Source organism: Parastagonospora nodorum, assembly GCF_000146915.1.
Source record: "Parastagonospora nodorum SN15 chromosome Unknown scaffold_13, whole genome shotgun sequence".
In the NCBI taxonomy this organism is placed as follows: domain Eukaryota; kingdom Fungi; phylum Ascomycota; class Dothideomycetes; order Pleosporales; family Phaeosphaeriaceae; genus Parastagonospora; species Parastagonospora nodorum.
Genome location: NW_001884561.1, coordinates 905,342 through 919,664, shown reverse-complemented (window position 1 = coordinate 919,664; position 14,323 = coordinate 905,342). Strand labels below are relative to the sequence as shown.

Here is a 14,323-nt window from a genome sequence, read left to right as displayed (position 1 = left end):
ACAGCATCAACCTTCGATACCTGAGTTGATGTAAACCGGGTACCTCCAATGCTCTACCGTATAAGTAGCCGAAGCTCTTTACCAACGTTTACGCTTTGACATCGCACTGTACCAATCAATATGCCTTGACACCGGCTAGTTTGAGCAATTTATCGGTCATCTCAGGCTTCTCCAACGGCTCTGTCCGTTCCATGGGATCGACTTTTCCGTCAATCATAGCTTTTCCCTGCGAATGTATATTTATATGGGGCCAGTGAGTTGTGCCGCACCACTTTGGAGACAGTATTAGTGCCAGTTTTCATGGACCAAGATTAAGAGAAATACTCACAGATTCAAAAATCTCTTTCTTCTTTTGCAAATCTTCGGGGGAAGCCAAATTTGCAGGAGTGTAACACGCGTAGATGATCGTTCGGATTGTGTCAGTGGTTGGATAAACTGCGTAATGCATTTGCCTCGAGTCCCAGAGTATCAGGTCGCCTGGCTCTGCGCACACCTTCACCAATTTGCATCCTTGCTGCTCATACCACTTCACATCGGAGGGCTGGAAGGGATAGAAATCGTAATGAAGCGCAGCCAATGGCCCTTTTGTCCGGTCCGGAGGATGCTCTTGGAAAAATTTGTCGAAAAGCTTCGCGCTGCCTTCCATGACCACGAGACCGCCATCATCAGGTCCGGCTTCGGATACTACCGTTCAAGTCAGCAACATTGTCTCAGTCTTGGAGAGGGCGGCCTACGGTTGATGATGCCTTGCACACAACTCAGACCCTTTCTCTCTGGAGCTTGATCTACATGAGGCCATGGTTTTGAGCCTCCCATACTACCAGCATTTGGCAGAGTCAAATTGATGGTATCGAAAGAAACGAGAAGCTCGTTGGTACCCCATAGCTTCTCGAAGGCAGACAGGACGCCTGGTTCTCTGGTCGTACAATCATCAGCAGCTTGTCAAGTGAAGATATCAAGAGACACTACTTACTGCCTTGCTTCCCAAACGTACTTCTCATGAGCAGCACAGTAGTTCAGATACATCCCATTCTTGAAACTTTGAGGTAGGTTCTCCTTCGTCCACGTTTCTGGCTTTTTGATATCGAAATCGTTATCGAACGATTCGAGCCAGCTCATCATCTTGTTACGATAATTGAGCGCGTTTTCCTGTGGTACCGCACCTTTCAACACAATGTAGCCCTTCTCATAGAACTCATCGCGCCAGTCGCCATAAGTCTGCTCCACGGTGTCATTGATGTATGGCGCCATTTTGGAATGAAGTCTGCAACGATGGAGAAAGATACTGTTCACTAAGGTTGCTTATGGGCTTCTCTCATGCGTTCCTTCATCTTTATGGTATGAACCTTAGGATGACGGGCGATCTTTACTCATTTTGGCCACCATCAAAGATGGTCACCTTTCCAGCTAGCTCACGGTCGTGTACGGGCGAGTTTGGCGATCTGCGACTCCACATATGCATCTACACGGTAGGGGGCGGGGGTTTGTGATCGGTCTAGAGCCTGGCGTGCCTGGGAAGGTGCGGCGTCCTCGAGTGACTAACCTCTGCTTTTCTCCAAATATGTTTAGCGTAAGATCTAGTACCTTGGTGAGCCCTGCATCCGAACGAGTTTCAGAGCCACAACTATCCATTCGACTTCGACAACTAGGCGATAAGTGGCTCTTACGCGGCTCGAAACAGTTAATCGGAGGCGCAAGAAACCTTGCTCTGCGCTTTCTGATTCGTTCTCGGTTGACAAGGACGCAGCTCGGTCCTAGGAGATTGCACATCCCAGATCCTCCACATACCGAACTTCGGGACCTAGACTTTGATGCCATAGTTCAACATCGCCATCGCATGAGTACGGTTGAGATGGCAAGGGGGAACCGAAGGCCGGCAATGGCAGATATATCATTCAAAATGTGTCTTGTGGCAGTGTGTCCAGAGGCCTACATGTACCTGATCCATTGATCCTAACACCTTCACTGCTAGACACCACGCTCCGGGATCCCAAATCTTATCAACATGCCGCTAGCATTTCAAGTTGCCAACCTACAGGTGAAGCCACCTGTAGAGGGCGAGAATGGTTACCAAGGCCTTCGACCACGCAAAGAAGTCTTGCCGAAAGGCTGGCAAAGCGGTGATGATGCCCGAGCACTTTCGGAGGAGATGGTCGTCGAACATGATGTTGCAGTCACAGTACGAGATGGCTGTAAATTGTATTGCGACATCTATCGACCCAGTGATGGCAACGGCGACGTGAAAGTGCCAGCAATAGTGGCATGGAGCCCGTTTGGGAAGAAGTTTAACGGCGTTTCTATGATGAACAATGTTAAATGGGGCTGCGGTGTACCCAAGGGCTGTCTTAGTGGTCTCGAACGATTCGAAGGTCCGGATCCTGCGGAATTTTGCCCACGCGGCTTCGCAGTGGTTAACGTTGATGCTAGAGGTATTTCCACTATATGTAAATTGCACGAGAGAGGTCGCTGACTCAGACAGGCGCCGGAGATTCTCAAGGCGATATAGTGATCATGGGCAAACAGGAGGGAGAAGACGGCCACGATGTGATTGAGGCACTTGCTAAGATGGACTGGTCTGTTATGTGCTGAAAGACTTAGAATACCGCTTACCATAAACAGGTGCAATGGCTCCGTTGGTCTAGCTGGGAACTCACATCTTGGTAAGCAAAGCAATCCATCAATTTTGGTGAGCTACATGAACTAATGTCATAAAGGAATCGTCCAGTGGTTTATTGCTGCGGAGAAACCACCTTCTCTGAAAGCCATTGCTCCCTGGGAAGCCTGTGGTGACTTATACCGCGAACAGTTCGTGCGTGGGGGCGCCTGGGACAACGGTCTATTTGACTTCATCACTCAACATGTGATTCGAGGACGGAATGGTTTAGAGGATTTCAAAGAGATGTATCATCGATCTAAGTTGATGAATCCATACTGGGCAGACAAGCGGTATGTGGCTTCACGTCGTTGATGTAGCCACCAGGCTAACATATATCTTCAGAGCAGACATTGAGAGCATCAGTATACCGACCTACGTAGTCGCTTCATACTCTAGCTTTGTAAGTTATGGAACTATAATGCAAGTATCTGCACATACTGACGTGCATGTGAAGGTACATACCATGGGCTCAGTACGAGGCTGGATGCAACTCAGCTCGAAAGAGAAGTGGCTACGCTGGGGTATGTGATCAGGACAAGCACGTGCAACACGAACTGACTTTGGGGCACCAAATTAAGACCCATATCAGGAATGGTACGATTTGTGGGTCGTACAAGAATCCATCGACGAGCTCGCTTCTTTCTTCGATCGATATCTTAAGAATGAGAACAATGATTGGGAGAAGACGCCACGAGTACGTATGGCTTCGCTGACTTACGGGTATGTTTACATTTGATCCTATCTCCGACGTTACATATTTATACTCAAGTTTAGTGATAAAGAAGCCATCTACCCTATCATCGAAGAAGACTTTCCCCTTCCACGGACAGAATACCGTACGCTCTATCTCGGCGCACAGGACAATCTACAATTGTCGGTACCAGATAGCACTAGCACCGTGTCATACAACGCCGTTAGCGGGACACAACCGGTGGCGCACGCGAAGTTCAATCTGCGCTTTGACAAGGCTACTAGGCTAATGGGTCTGCCTAAAGCGGTGCTGTACATGTCGTGTAAAGACTTTGACGACATGGTAGTCTACGTACTGATTCGTAAACTCGACGCTCAAGGCAACCCGATGATAAGCATCAACATTCCGTGGTCAGCTGCCCCATACAAAATGGCAGCCGACATCCCCGAGTCTGACTATAGCAACCTCATGATTTACTATGGCCCGACAGGCGTACTCCGCGCATCGCATCGCAAGATAGACGCTTCGAAGTCCATCCATCCTCAATACCCATTCCATCCTCACGACGAGCTGGAAAAAATCACACCAGGAGAAATCGTGAAACTCGAAATCGGACTCTGGGCAATGGGCATCGATTTCGAAGCTGGTGAGTCTTTGAGCGTCCAAGTTTCGGGCGAATACCCGCTTGTAATGGAATTTGGAACGAAGAAAATGGAGATTGAGGACAGGAACAGAGGAACGCATCAAGTGCATATTGGAGGTGAATATGCAAGCCACATCATCCTACCATTCGTATAGCTTGTCCAGTCGTACGTAGTAATTGAAGGAATGCTCATCAGATAGACCAGCCTTTATATTCTCACGATATCACTCACGTACGTTACCATCGCATTATCAATACGTATCTTTCAGCTCGTAGTGTCCTAAGATTTGTATGTGAGACTAATTCAGCACACGTCTCAGACGTGGGACGAACTAGAGCTACCCTATATCATTGTCCACACGTCTGCAGGGAAATCTGACGAACAAATCTGAAGATAGTTATGACTCTTTTCCACAGCAACTCCGGCGGTCGAATCAATCATCGAGTAACTTGATGCGATCGGTACATCTTTTCATGTATTGATCGATGATCATACCAGAAATTCAAACGCCCATTTATGCCGATAATATTCGTACACATCTATTCCCACATGTGATAATCCCTTATGCGGCCGTCTTAGGCTTCTTCGTGCCGTACTTCGATCTCGAAGTGATGCGGTTACCGACACCTCCCTGCACCTCGTTAGTATCTCATCATTCCGTGCGTGGACATGCAAAATATACCAAATCCAGCGCTCCCCGTACCAAATGGTACTTCACACCCGGACAATCCTGCGCGCGTCCACCCCTCACCATAACGACCGAATGCTGCTGCACATTATGACCTGCAATCCCAATCAGCCCCGTCCTCACCCCCTCCTCACCAATTGTAAACCATACCTTCACCCGGGATATACGCAGTAATAACCTTCCCCGTACTCAACCTCACCCTCGCAATCTTCCTCTCGCCCGAATTAGGGCTTCTTGGGCTTCGTCGTGCCGACCTTCAAACACACGCCCTTGAGCTCCGGCCTGTTCTTCAATTGCGGCGACCGCAGTTTTCGCGCGCCTTGCGATATCCGGCCTTGTCGCAGGACTTGTATTAATGTGCATTTGGGCGCGCGCGACGCGGGGAGTGGGCCCGAGTGCGAGGTGTTCGTATAGGCCGGTGGCGGCGATTGAGGGTTGCGTGGAGCGGAGGGGTAAGAAGGGCGATTTTGGGAGGGCGGAGGGCCGTAGCAGGCGGCGGAGAAATGTGACGGGCATGGTGGCTGCTGTGGGGGAGGTCGTTGATGTTTGGGGTTCGCGATGCATAAAAGCTGAAGATGCGATGGCGGATGACTAAGCGACGTCATCGCGAATTGGGCCAGACGGGTGAGCTTCTGACTTCCACAACATAATTCCTCGTATCTCAGTTTCTGCTGTAGTTTCCGCCAAAACCAACGTGGCCTTTCATTTCACCTGATGTTTGCACGTATTCTAGCGATATTCAACTATTCAACTCAGCCAGTCGTGACCATCAAAGCCGCAAATCATGCCCGTGGGGGTACGTCAGTCGGTGATTTAATCGCCCTTGCAAGGACACATATATTGTCCATCTCCATCCAAGAATGTGTAAAAACAGCGGTTTCAATAGCGGATGGTAAACACCAAGCGCGGATACTTGAAGTGTGAAGGCGCGGCTACCGTGTGAAGACGCCTCATGCCCAGCGCACTGGCGACTTGTTTTTAACATGAAGATCAGACTCCGGAACGGGCACTCGATTGGCATAAACAGCCGTCTGGATGATTCCATGGGCTTGTCGTAGTGGCTGCACGTAACATAATCTCGCATCTCCTTGCTCACTCCCCATCGAGCAACTGCCCATCTTGGCACAGGAATGCCCGTCCAATCCATTCATATACCGCAACGCGCCTGTCGAAAATTTTGCTTTCCACCACTCTCCGAACTGTTGTTTACCCCCAAAGCTGACCTTCGCTACCCGATTGTTGAATTTACCCACGCTGGTTCACCCCTTTCGCTGCCCCCCAAAGACGTTCCCCATCCCTGTTTGTTATTTTTTGTTATTTTTTGTCACTCTTGCTTACCCACACTCTCTCTCCGTTACACCCCCATCGTTCTAGTGATCGTTATCGACGCGTTCCGACAACATGAAAGCCATTGGCTACTTGTCGGCTGCGGCCGCCCTGTTCTCAGGGATCGCCGCCCAGGTGAGTGCAATTCAAGGTTATGCCTGTGTGCTCAAGCTCGGTGTTTTGTGCTTTCCCTTTGCTTCTGGATCGAATCGACACTACCGAACGCGAACGAACCCGACCGAACGGTATCGAGAGATGGAAAGTGGTTAGAAGTGGTCAAGAAGCTGGAGCATGAAGAAGTTGAACCTCAAGACGTTAGATTATCAAGAATTTGGAGCATGAAGAGTTTCAAGTATGAAGACGTTGGAGCATCAAGACATTGGCACAATTCTTCGGGGTGGGATATATTGGCAGTCGAAGAACAATGCTAGGAGGTTGTCGGGACACCAAGATGATATTCGCACCCAGCGGTCATCCCAGGGATATAGGCTGTTATAAAAGACCACTACAATACATTGTGTCGCTTGAAGATTGTCCCAGCTCTTTTCAATCCTTAATCCACGTGTCACTCCTTGTCCGTTCTGATCTTGAGATGTTCCTGCTTGTGAGTTGGGCACAGAAGCTTACCATTCCTTCATGCTTTCTTGCGAATCATTACCTTAATACCAGCGTCATTGGCCTTTTGACTGATGCCTGATAAATGGCTACTTACTGCAGAATTCAACTTGGAAACGTACTATCAACACATATCATTTACACTCATTGGGGAAATGTGTCCAGCCATCATTAAATCTGCGATACAAGGGTAGTCATGACAAGATTTCGGTACATGGATTACTATGATAGCTCCATACCTAGTGGGTATAAATTCCCATGATATGCGCGACGAGAAAGCTTCATCGCTTCGGGCACGCCTACTGATACATGTAATCATACTGCTTCTTCAACCTCCCAAAGCCGATCCTTGGCTTATAGTCCGCGACCTTGCTGGCGCCAAAGTCATACACTGAGTAGTACCTATTCAAGAACGAGGCACCTACTAACGCAAAATTCGATGTACCACTGCCATCTAATGGAGGCATGCACCTCTGACCTGGCCTGAAGAACTCATCACCGCGAATGGTGAAGGACACATCATCTTTTGGGTCACCATCACCAAGGGTCAAAGTCACGGCCCATGAAGCGTTCGAATGCTTGCACTCCATGACCTCCTCGTGGTTGTAGAGTTTGGTGATGTTCCATCCCAAATTGTAGTACATGGCTGAGACGGTTTCCTCGGGAACCGCGAGAGTTCCAGCCCCAGTATCGAATACAGCTCTTCCGGAGGAGAACATGTTCCACGTTACGTTGGTACGTAGGTAGGTCCCAGGAGCTATTGACGTTGTGGGCATCTTGCCGTGATGGACCTCAACCGTGGCATTTGGGTCGGAGGCGTTCTGTGCAACGAGGATGTTGACGCTCCGTAGTGGCGCACGCCACAACTGGTACGGGTCTTCCTTGTGCAAGGGGGTGAAGATTGTCTCGCCTTCCACGTAAATGTCTTCTTTGCTGCCGCCGATCGTCAATACACCGTCTTGCGCGCCCTCGGACTCCAAGTTCGTGCCGTAGAACAGGCCAAAACGTGGCGCATCTAGCTTGTTCTCCCATAGTAGCGTCTCAACCAGCGTGGACGTGTTCGGCTCTGCGATGGAGGAGAAGCCAAGGCCAAGGAAGCCATCAGCAGTGATCTGACCCCAGCTGCTCTCATTTGCAGAGAGAAAGGTCTGATTCCATTCCAATGTACCGTCTAGGAGGCTATAGACGTCCTGGTAGATGTCTCCAGCAACCTTGCCGCCCAAGTAAGGAATGTTCGCCGAAGAACCAAGGTCTTTGGCTGTTGAAGAGGCTGATGCATTGTACTTCTGTCGGGTATAGTATGCTGCACTATGATCTGGACAAGAATTGTCGGTGCAATCCGTGTTGACGATGAAAATAGTCGACGAGCCGGTGTCGAACAATAATCGGTGTTCCTTGGGCGGCGTTCCGATGTCAACCCTGACGCTGGGGTATGAATTCTTGATTGCGACTGGTAAGTCGAGCACAGCCGCTGACGCGGCTGTAGCAGTGACTGCCAGAAGCCCGGTAATCTTGGCAACCATGGTTGGTGAATTCTTGGGATGAAAATGAACTGGATGGACTGGGAAATGAAAGATGACGCCGGTGGACAGAACCTTTATAATACCTGCATGCTAGCGACGGACAACAGCGAAAGGCGAGTACATGACGTTGTACTAAACTATAAAATGACAGGAGCTCGTATGCACAGAGCCTCCTATTTTAAGGATAACGGTTTTCCGGAAAGCTTCGAAGACAGATTGAGCGTTCGGACCGATGTTGGCGGAGGATGCTAGGATGTGATTGACCTAGCGCATAATGTCGACCAATAGATCGGCCCGAGGAAAGCCACCGTTTTTGCCGCTCCACGCGGGTAGGGCTGGAAGGACATGTTAGGCCAAATGCCTCTCAGGTTGCATTAAATACACGATGCAGGCCAATTACAACGTGAGCGTAAATGTTGTGTATCAGTGCGAATGTACCAGGACAGGGTTCCATAGTGGGGCGTGAGCGATCCTCATCTTGCCGAAAAACAACCGCACGCCCCTTAGATAAACGTTGCAAATCACCGCCGATTGTCCCGTTTCCCATCACCACTCTTTAGTGCGCACGGCAACATCGCATCCAACAAGACGATGCTGCTCATGTGCGTCAGCCACGATCCTCGCCTCGTTGGCCTAATCATTCGTCTTGTGGAGCACCCATCCGAGCCCTCGCCGAATAAGTTGTGCCGCTACAATCATTGGACATTGCACAAAAAAGTTTGGACCTTCTATTCAATCTGTATGTGAGAGTGCAGGTATCTTAGTCAGGCTCGTGTGGCAATTGCAAGACCTTGTGTACGGAAGTTCATGACTCTGGCAAATCGTTCGTCTTCAAGAACATCCTTCAGCGCCCACAATTCTTCGTCGCACAAACTGTCGTCTCATGGATATACCGGATCTTCCCTCCTTCAACTCTGATCATATTGGTACTGGGCGTGCCATCCGGCCTCGTCATGTCGATGAAAGGAAAGTTATTGAAGATCCCAACTGCACCCATCTCCTCATCGATGACATAGCGACGGTTGCCAGCACCAGCGAAAGGCTTCGGGAACTCAGGCATGAAGCATGTGTTCGTTGAGGTATTCTTGGTGTCCGTGTACGACCCACCTTCGAGACGAGCGCATGGCGCGCCGTATGGGGCTTTGACTTTTCCATCTGCCCAACTATCAAGGTATGCGTCGGCTGCAGCTCTGATGGTGGTGCGACTATCACGCTTTGCTTCTGGAATAAGGTTCCAGGACTCTTTCTTAGACCAGTAGAGATGTCCTGTCGCATTGAAGACCCAGTCGCCGGCGTCTGCTATGACGGATTGAATCGCAGTTATCTTGTCGCCGCTCACGAGCATTCGCGTATCAATCACGTAGGGATGACTGCTTGTGGCAGCTGAGATCTCGGTGAAGGTTGAGCACTCCGTTGTGTCGAGAAGGCTGCGGCTAAGGTCAATGATGATCGCTTGACCGAGGATGCCTCTCGTGATGTCGGTTACAACTTCATTCTCTGCGTATGTGGCATTCGTGGTTCGAGGTAGCAGACCTGGTTGTCCAACAGCTTGTGCTGCAAGGTAGGTGGTGACAGCGTTCTGAAGCACCGTGCGATTGCACGTTCCTGAGACTCGGACACCCAAACTTAGGAAGGCGAGTATGGCCAAAATCATTTTAGCTTCTGTCTGTGAGGTAATTCAGCTAGAGTTGGGTTCTCTCCATCACGACAGTGGGACGGTCGTTGCCATTATAGGATGGAAGTATGTGGGGCTTCAGGGATGTTCTCTTGTCTACTTCATCCATATTGCACGTCCATCCATTGACGAGTGCCGAACCGCATTCTTGGGTACGTCAATTATCAATCGAGAAAACCTAGGTGGAGGTGGAATGTGTCTTATTCGCGAACAATTGAATACAGCTCAAACAAATAGCCTGATCTCTTTCCTACCATAATCTATAGCCAGACCAGCCAGCCGACGACAAGTAAAACATGTCCATCATATAGGATCCCAGCAAAAGAAGCCAGACAGGCGCCACCGAAAATCTCCCAGACTTCGCAAAAAGAATACGCCCTATCCCAGTCTGCACACCTCCGCTACATCATCGAACATCGGGCCAGCCGGCAACGTAACTTCCAATCAAGCCTCAGCGAAGACCACAGACTTTTCGGCGAGCTCTAAGAGAGCCTTGGCGCATGCAATTTCGGCACACGTATGTTCTCTGCGCGTAGATGATCGCTTCTTAACACCAGCGTGACGCACAACGGACTTATTGGTGATGCGCTTCATGGGTGCAATCTGCGAAGATGGTGGCTCAACATCCTTCAAGACATTGTCGATGGCGCGGCGCACCTTGTGCTTGATTTGTCCGGGAGAATAGTGGCCGACGTTGATCAGGTCGCGGGCCTCGTTGACGATGTGCTGGATTTCGAGGCGTTTGTGGGCGCGCGTGCGGTACGGGAGAGTATTTGAGGTGTCGAATAAAACACGCGACAGGCCTACTTTGAGGCGAGTGTAGTTGAGTGGTGCCATTTGTGATGGCTTGTGGTGGTGCTGAGGTAGGTGGTAATGTTGTAGTGCGAAGCTGTGATTGTAGTAGATTGAGGAAAGTTGCAGGTTTGCGAAGCTCATGAAGGGGGGAGAGTGGCTCTTCATAATAAAGAAGATGATCTAGTTTTATTGTGCTGTGAATACAATAACTATACCTGTCTCAATCCGCGCGTAGTCCAAGTCTCCTTCACGCCGGATTGAGTTGAGGTGAAACCGCGCAATACCGAAGCACTCGGGCAAATATCGCACGCCGTCGATGTTTTGAGTCACAAAGCTGAGTTGAGCACCCACAGTTAAGACCATCTCGGATCAAGCTCACTCAGACATTTCCTGTTCGACCAGTTTGAGGTGCTCTAGGTCTCCCACAACCTGGTGCAATCCTGCATATCCATTTCGGTTCCTGTCTCCTCTTTTTTTATAGAGTCAGTGTATGCTTGCTGAAGATGTAATCAGTCTCGTACCTTGCTCCCCCTGGTCATCATATCTACGCTTCAGTCCAGCAGCTGGCCTCATAGTAATTGCTTCGTTGACCACTATACCTGGAGACGGCTGCGTGTCGGCAACCATAGTCTCACGTTTTCGCACACCAGCGAGTCTCTTGCAACCAGATGCGAAGCTCTTGAACGCGACCATTTTGCTTTCCTTGAATTAGTCCAATGCGCCCTTCTCCATGAACCAAGCCCAGAAATGTGAGCGCAAGACAAATATGCGCCCATCGCGGCCGACAAGATGCCTCATCGGCTCTCCGAGGCGAACGTGCTTAATAATGCCGTGCTTGAAAGATGCGCGCCATCGCCTTTGAAGAACACGACTCCCTTATGGAAGATGATGAGAGCAAGAACTGAAACTTGAAGTTCCGAGCCCTTCCTGTCCAGGATGGTTCCAACATGCAATGCAGTACCGGGGGCCTTGGTGTGGAGGATAATATATTGCTATATGAAGGTGACGGTGTTGGCTCGCGGGACCGACGCGTATCTTACTGGGAGTTCCTTGTGAACGCGGGCATAAAATTTGTCTTTCGTGTAGGTATGGATGGTTACGTTGTAGTTTCAACCGGAGAAATTGTAGTCAGAGGAGGTGGACGTTATGAATCACTTGTAGTCGGGGAGAGTGCACTGCGATTGCTCCCCACAAAACTCACGTGGCGCAGTGGAACTAGCTTAAGTTATCATTCTTTGATCGCATTCGTTACGTCTTAATACTTGGCTTATCAATCATCAAGCCGCGCCAACGTTACTTTTTCCTCCAGCATCTCCCCCATACCTATGTGGTCATCTACCCATCCACCATCTCCTCTCCCTCCTCCTCACCCAAATCCTCCTCCACCAGATTATTCCCAAACACTCGCTCCATAAGCCACTCCGCATAGCGCTTCTTGTGATCCTCCGGACCGACAGGCAACAAGTACCCCAGGATAGATCCCAACTCATTCCACGCCCAAATATGATCGTTTCCCACTAGCTGAGCCCTTCCCTCTGTAATGCCCTGCGCCTTGGTCACTTCTTTAAGCTTCTTGCCCAGATCAGCTGCGTTGTCCCCAGCCTCGTTCTGCTCCAACTCGTGAATGCGCTGATATTGAGTTTGACCTGCGTCCCAGCATTCGACGAGTTTTGAGCGCAGGATGACGAGGTCGCGGATGCATTCTTGGGCGTAGAGAGTGAATACGATCGGACCCTCGGCTAGCAACATCGCGGTCTTGTCATGAGTCATGTTTCGGTTGGTGTTGGAGTTGTGCTCGATCTCGATCAACACGAACTGCCGGGCGAGAGTGAGTTTGTCCTTGAGGAGACGTAGGTACTCATTTTCGGCTTCGCGGGATTTGAACTCGGGGCTGCTGATATAGACTTCGGGGGTGTGGTTAGGGGGACCGAGTGGAAATTGTGTGAGTCCGTTGTCCTTCAGATTCGCGCGGAGAGTGGGATCGAGGTTTGCGGTTAGGCCAGGGCCGTGCGTGGGCCAGGTGCGGAGGGTGCTGGCAGGGTGGCTAGTGAAGCCATTGGAGATTTTGCGAGCCATAGCTGAGTAAAGGTCGGTTGATGTGTTTTTGTTGTTGTTTGCAAGATTTAGTAGATATCAGAGGTTTTATGGGAGAAGGGGACTCTTGTGTTGCTCTTTAGTTGCTAGGGAACTGTTATGAGCGCATTATTTTCACTCTAGGCCTCGACAAACGGCCGTACATTGTGAATGGATCACTCACGACTGTATGCTTTGTTCTATTGCAGATGTATAGATGGATGCTACGAGTTCCTTGTATGCTATGGATGATGCATGCCGTCTTCATAATGAACTCTCCTCTGGATGTATCATCATGTCTCATCTCCATCTCCATCTCCGCCTTGAACTACAGAGTTCCACTGCATAGCAACCGCCAACGAACCCTAGTTCCTCGTCAATAACCAGAGGCACCTAATCATACATCTTCTTCGGCCAATATCCCTTCTTTCCAATATTGACCCACCGCACCTGAACCTCTGTCTCCAAAGTGTCGCACCGAGCCTCCAGCAACTCCAAGATACCATTGATCTGCCCCTGCGTCTGAACACTCAATTCGTACACGTCACCCTCGATACGCCTGGATCCGTTGTCATCGTAGTCTCGGATAGCCATGTGAGTAAGGCCTTTGCCGGGTGTGGTCAGGCGCTTAAGCAAGCTGGTCACATGACGGTGCTGGCCTTCGATGATGGTACGGAGCGGGACGTTGGCGAAGACGCGGATGCTGCCGTTGCGGATGCTGAGGGTGCCGTCCTCCTCGGTGCTGTCAGCAAGGGTGCGGAGCTCGAGCATGATGTTGTCGTAGCCGCTGGAGGTGAGCTCAAGATTGCCAGGGACAGCAACCTCCGCGGTCTGTGACGGGAATGCGATGGAGATGCGACAGGTGTTTTTCGAGCCTTCAGGGAATGTGGTGAAAATTTCGGTGAGGACCTTCTGTTTGTGATTTGCCCAGGTAGAGTAGAGCTCTTCTGCCAGTGGCGCCATCAAGATTTGTTGTTCTTCACGGATGTCGTCGATGCAGAGGCGCTTGCGTGCAGACCCGTTTTCGGTTGAGTATAGTGGTGACGAGGGGAATATGAGCCCGGAAGGTCCTTCTCTACTGCGTTTCCGCGATGACGGTGTGGATAAATTGCGCTGCACAGGGCTGACTACTGCTGCCGCCGCCTCTCTCACATCCTCATCCTGTCGCGGGCTAGCCGCACATGTACCAAGTGCCGATTGTGCACCATCCCGTATTTCTGCACCATTTTTCCTTACATTCACCTGCGCGATGACCGCTTTCGTGATTGCCACACTGTCTGGCTGCTTCCCATCTTGCCTGTGCAGGGGAGAGATGTCCACGCCATCGTCCCTGAGTAGCTTCAGGCGCTCAAGACAGTTCGACTTGTTGATCCAAGTCTTCTCGCCCCAGTTGAGGCTCAGGCTCAAGTTCTTCTTCCGAATACCCTTCATCGCCCGGGTCTCCCAGTCGTCGGCCTCGTTTTCGTGTGAGGGCAGTGTCATTTTTGTTGCAGTCTGGAGTGGCGTCAGTCGTCATGAAGCGTGCTTGAGGCTCATTTGATCTACCTTCTTACGGAGCATCTCCTCCAAGATACCATTATCGGCACGTTGAGAGGTGGCCGCAGAGTTTGAGGCTGGGTTGCTACCAGATAATCCAG

General features: G+C 50.4%; 10 protein-coding genes across 10 annotated transcripts; 2 read left to right on the top strand and 8 right to left on the bottom strand.

The window, feature by feature from the left end:
• Nucleotides 1-115: 115 nt before the first annotated feature.
• SNOG_08917 (hypothetical protein) lies at nucleotides 116-1,251 on the bottom strand (the record flags this gene model as incomplete). The annotated part of the gene is made up of 4 exons (XM_001799169.1): nucleotides 116-226; nucleotides 329-684; nucleotides 735-916; nucleotides 974-1,251. The coding sequence occupies 4 exons, from the start codon at nucleotides 1,249-1,251 to the stop codon at nucleotides 116-118; spliced, it is 927 nt and encodes a 308-aa protein (XP_001799221.1).
• Nucleotides 1,252-2,948: 1,697 nt separating this feature from the next.
• Nucleotides 2,949-4,145, top strand: SNOG_08916 (hypothetical protein; the record flags this gene model as incomplete). Its single annotated transcript, XM_001799168.1, has 4 exons — nucleotides 2,949-3,056; nucleotides 3,130-3,177; nucleotides 3,246-3,376; nucleotides 3,431-4,145. The coding sequence occupies 4 exons, from the start codon at nucleotides 2,949-2,951 to the stop codon at nucleotides 4,143-4,145; spliced, it is 1,002 nt and encodes a 333-aa protein (XP_001799220.1).
• Nucleotides 4,146-4,256: 111 nt separating this feature from the next.
• SNOG_08915 (hypothetical protein) lies at nucleotides 4,257-5,081 on the bottom strand. The gene is made up of 3 exons (XM_001799167.1): nucleotides 4,830-5,081; nucleotides 4,674-4,774; nucleotides 4,257-4,622 (listed from the first exon to the last, which is right to left on the bottom strand). The coding sequence occupies exons 2-3, from the start codon at nucleotides 4,743-4,745 to the stop codon at nucleotides 4,554-4,556; spliced, it is 141 nt and encodes a 46-aa protein (XP_001799219.1). The 5' UTR covers nucleotides 4,746-4,774; nucleotides 4,830-5,081; the 3' UTR covers nucleotides 4,257-4,553.
• Nucleotides 5,082-6,080: 999 nt separating this feature from the next.
• SNOG_08914 (hypothetical protein) lies at nucleotides 6,081-6,275 on the top strand (the record flags this gene model as incomplete). Its single annotated transcript, XM_001799166.1, has 2 exons — nucleotides 6,081-6,140; nucleotides 6,177-6,275. The coding sequence occupies 2 exons, from the start codon at nucleotides 6,081-6,083 to the stop codon at nucleotides 6,273-6,275; spliced, it is 159 nt and encodes a 52-aa protein (XP_001799218.1).
• Nucleotides 6,276-6,919: 644 nt separating this feature from the next.
• Nucleotides 6,920-8,143, bottom strand: SNOG_08913 (hypothetical protein; the record flags this gene model as incomplete). The annotated part of the gene is made up of 1 exon (XM_001799165.1): nucleotides 6,920-8,143. The coding sequence occupies one exon, from the start codon at nucleotides 8,141-8,143 to the stop codon at nucleotides 6,920-6,922; it is 1,224 nt and encodes a 407-aa protein (XP_001799217.1).
• A 764-nt stretch (nucleotides 8,144-8,907) lies between these two features.
• SNOG_08912 (hypothetical protein) lies at nucleotides 8,908-9,797 on the bottom strand (the record flags this gene model as incomplete). Its single annotated transcript, XM_001799164.1, has 2 exons — nucleotides 8,908-9,016; nucleotides 9,037-9,797. 2 exons carry the CDS (start codon nucleotides 9,795-9,797, stop codon nucleotides 8,908-8,910), a joined length of 870 nt encoding a protein of 289 aa, XP_001799216.1.
• Nucleotides 9,798-10,262: 465 nt separating this feature from the next.
• SNOG_08911 (hypothetical protein) lies at nucleotides 10,263-10,778 on the bottom strand (the record flags this gene model as incomplete). Its single annotated transcript, XM_001799163.1, has 1 exon — nucleotides 10,263-10,778. The coding sequence occupies one exon, from the start codon at nucleotides 10,776-10,778 to the stop codon at nucleotides 10,263-10,265; it is 516 nt and encodes a 171-aa protein (XP_001799215.1).
• A 210-nt stretch (nucleotides 10,779-10,988) lies between these two features.
• On the bottom strand, nucleotides 10,989-11,306 carry SNOG_08910 (hypothetical protein; the record flags this gene model as incomplete). The annotated part of the gene is made up of 2 exons (XM_001799162.1): nucleotides 10,989-11,053; nucleotides 11,135-11,306. 2 exons carry the CDS (start codon nucleotides 11,304-11,306, stop codon nucleotides 10,989-10,991), a joined length of 237 nt encoding a protein of 78 aa, XP_001799214.1.
• Nucleotides 11,307-11,948: 642 nt separating this feature from the next.
• SNOG_08909 (hypothetical protein) lies at nucleotides 11,949-12,689 on the bottom strand (the record flags this gene model as incomplete). Its single annotated transcript, XM_001799161.1, has 1 exon — nucleotides 11,949-12,689. One exon carries the CDS (start codon nucleotides 12,687-12,689, stop codon nucleotides 11,949-11,951), a length of 741 nt encoding a protein of 246 aa, XP_001799213.1.
• A 390-nt stretch (nucleotides 12,690-13,079) lies between these two features.
• Nucleotides 13,080-14,168, bottom strand: SNOG_08908 (hypothetical protein; the record flags this gene model as incomplete). Its single annotated transcript, XM_001799160.1, has 2 exons — nucleotides 13,080-13,847; nucleotides 13,923-14,168. The coding sequence occupies 2 exons, from the start codon at nucleotides 14,166-14,168 to the stop codon at nucleotides 13,080-13,082; spliced, it is 1,014 nt and encodes a 337-aa protein (XP_001799212.1).
• Between the last annotated feature and the right edge of the window lie 155 nt (nucleotides 14,169-14,323).

Excerpts from the sequence above, each read along its gene's own strand:
- SNOG_08915 (XM_001799167.1), bottom strand. The coding sequence starts at position 4,745 with ATGGTGAGGGGTGGACGCGCGCAGGATTGTCCGGGTGTGAAGTACCAT. Across the intron at positions 4,623-4,673 it reads TACGGGGAGCGCTGGATTTG|GGAGGTGTCGGTAACCGCAT; the intron begins GTATATTTTGCA and ends AACGAGGTGCAG.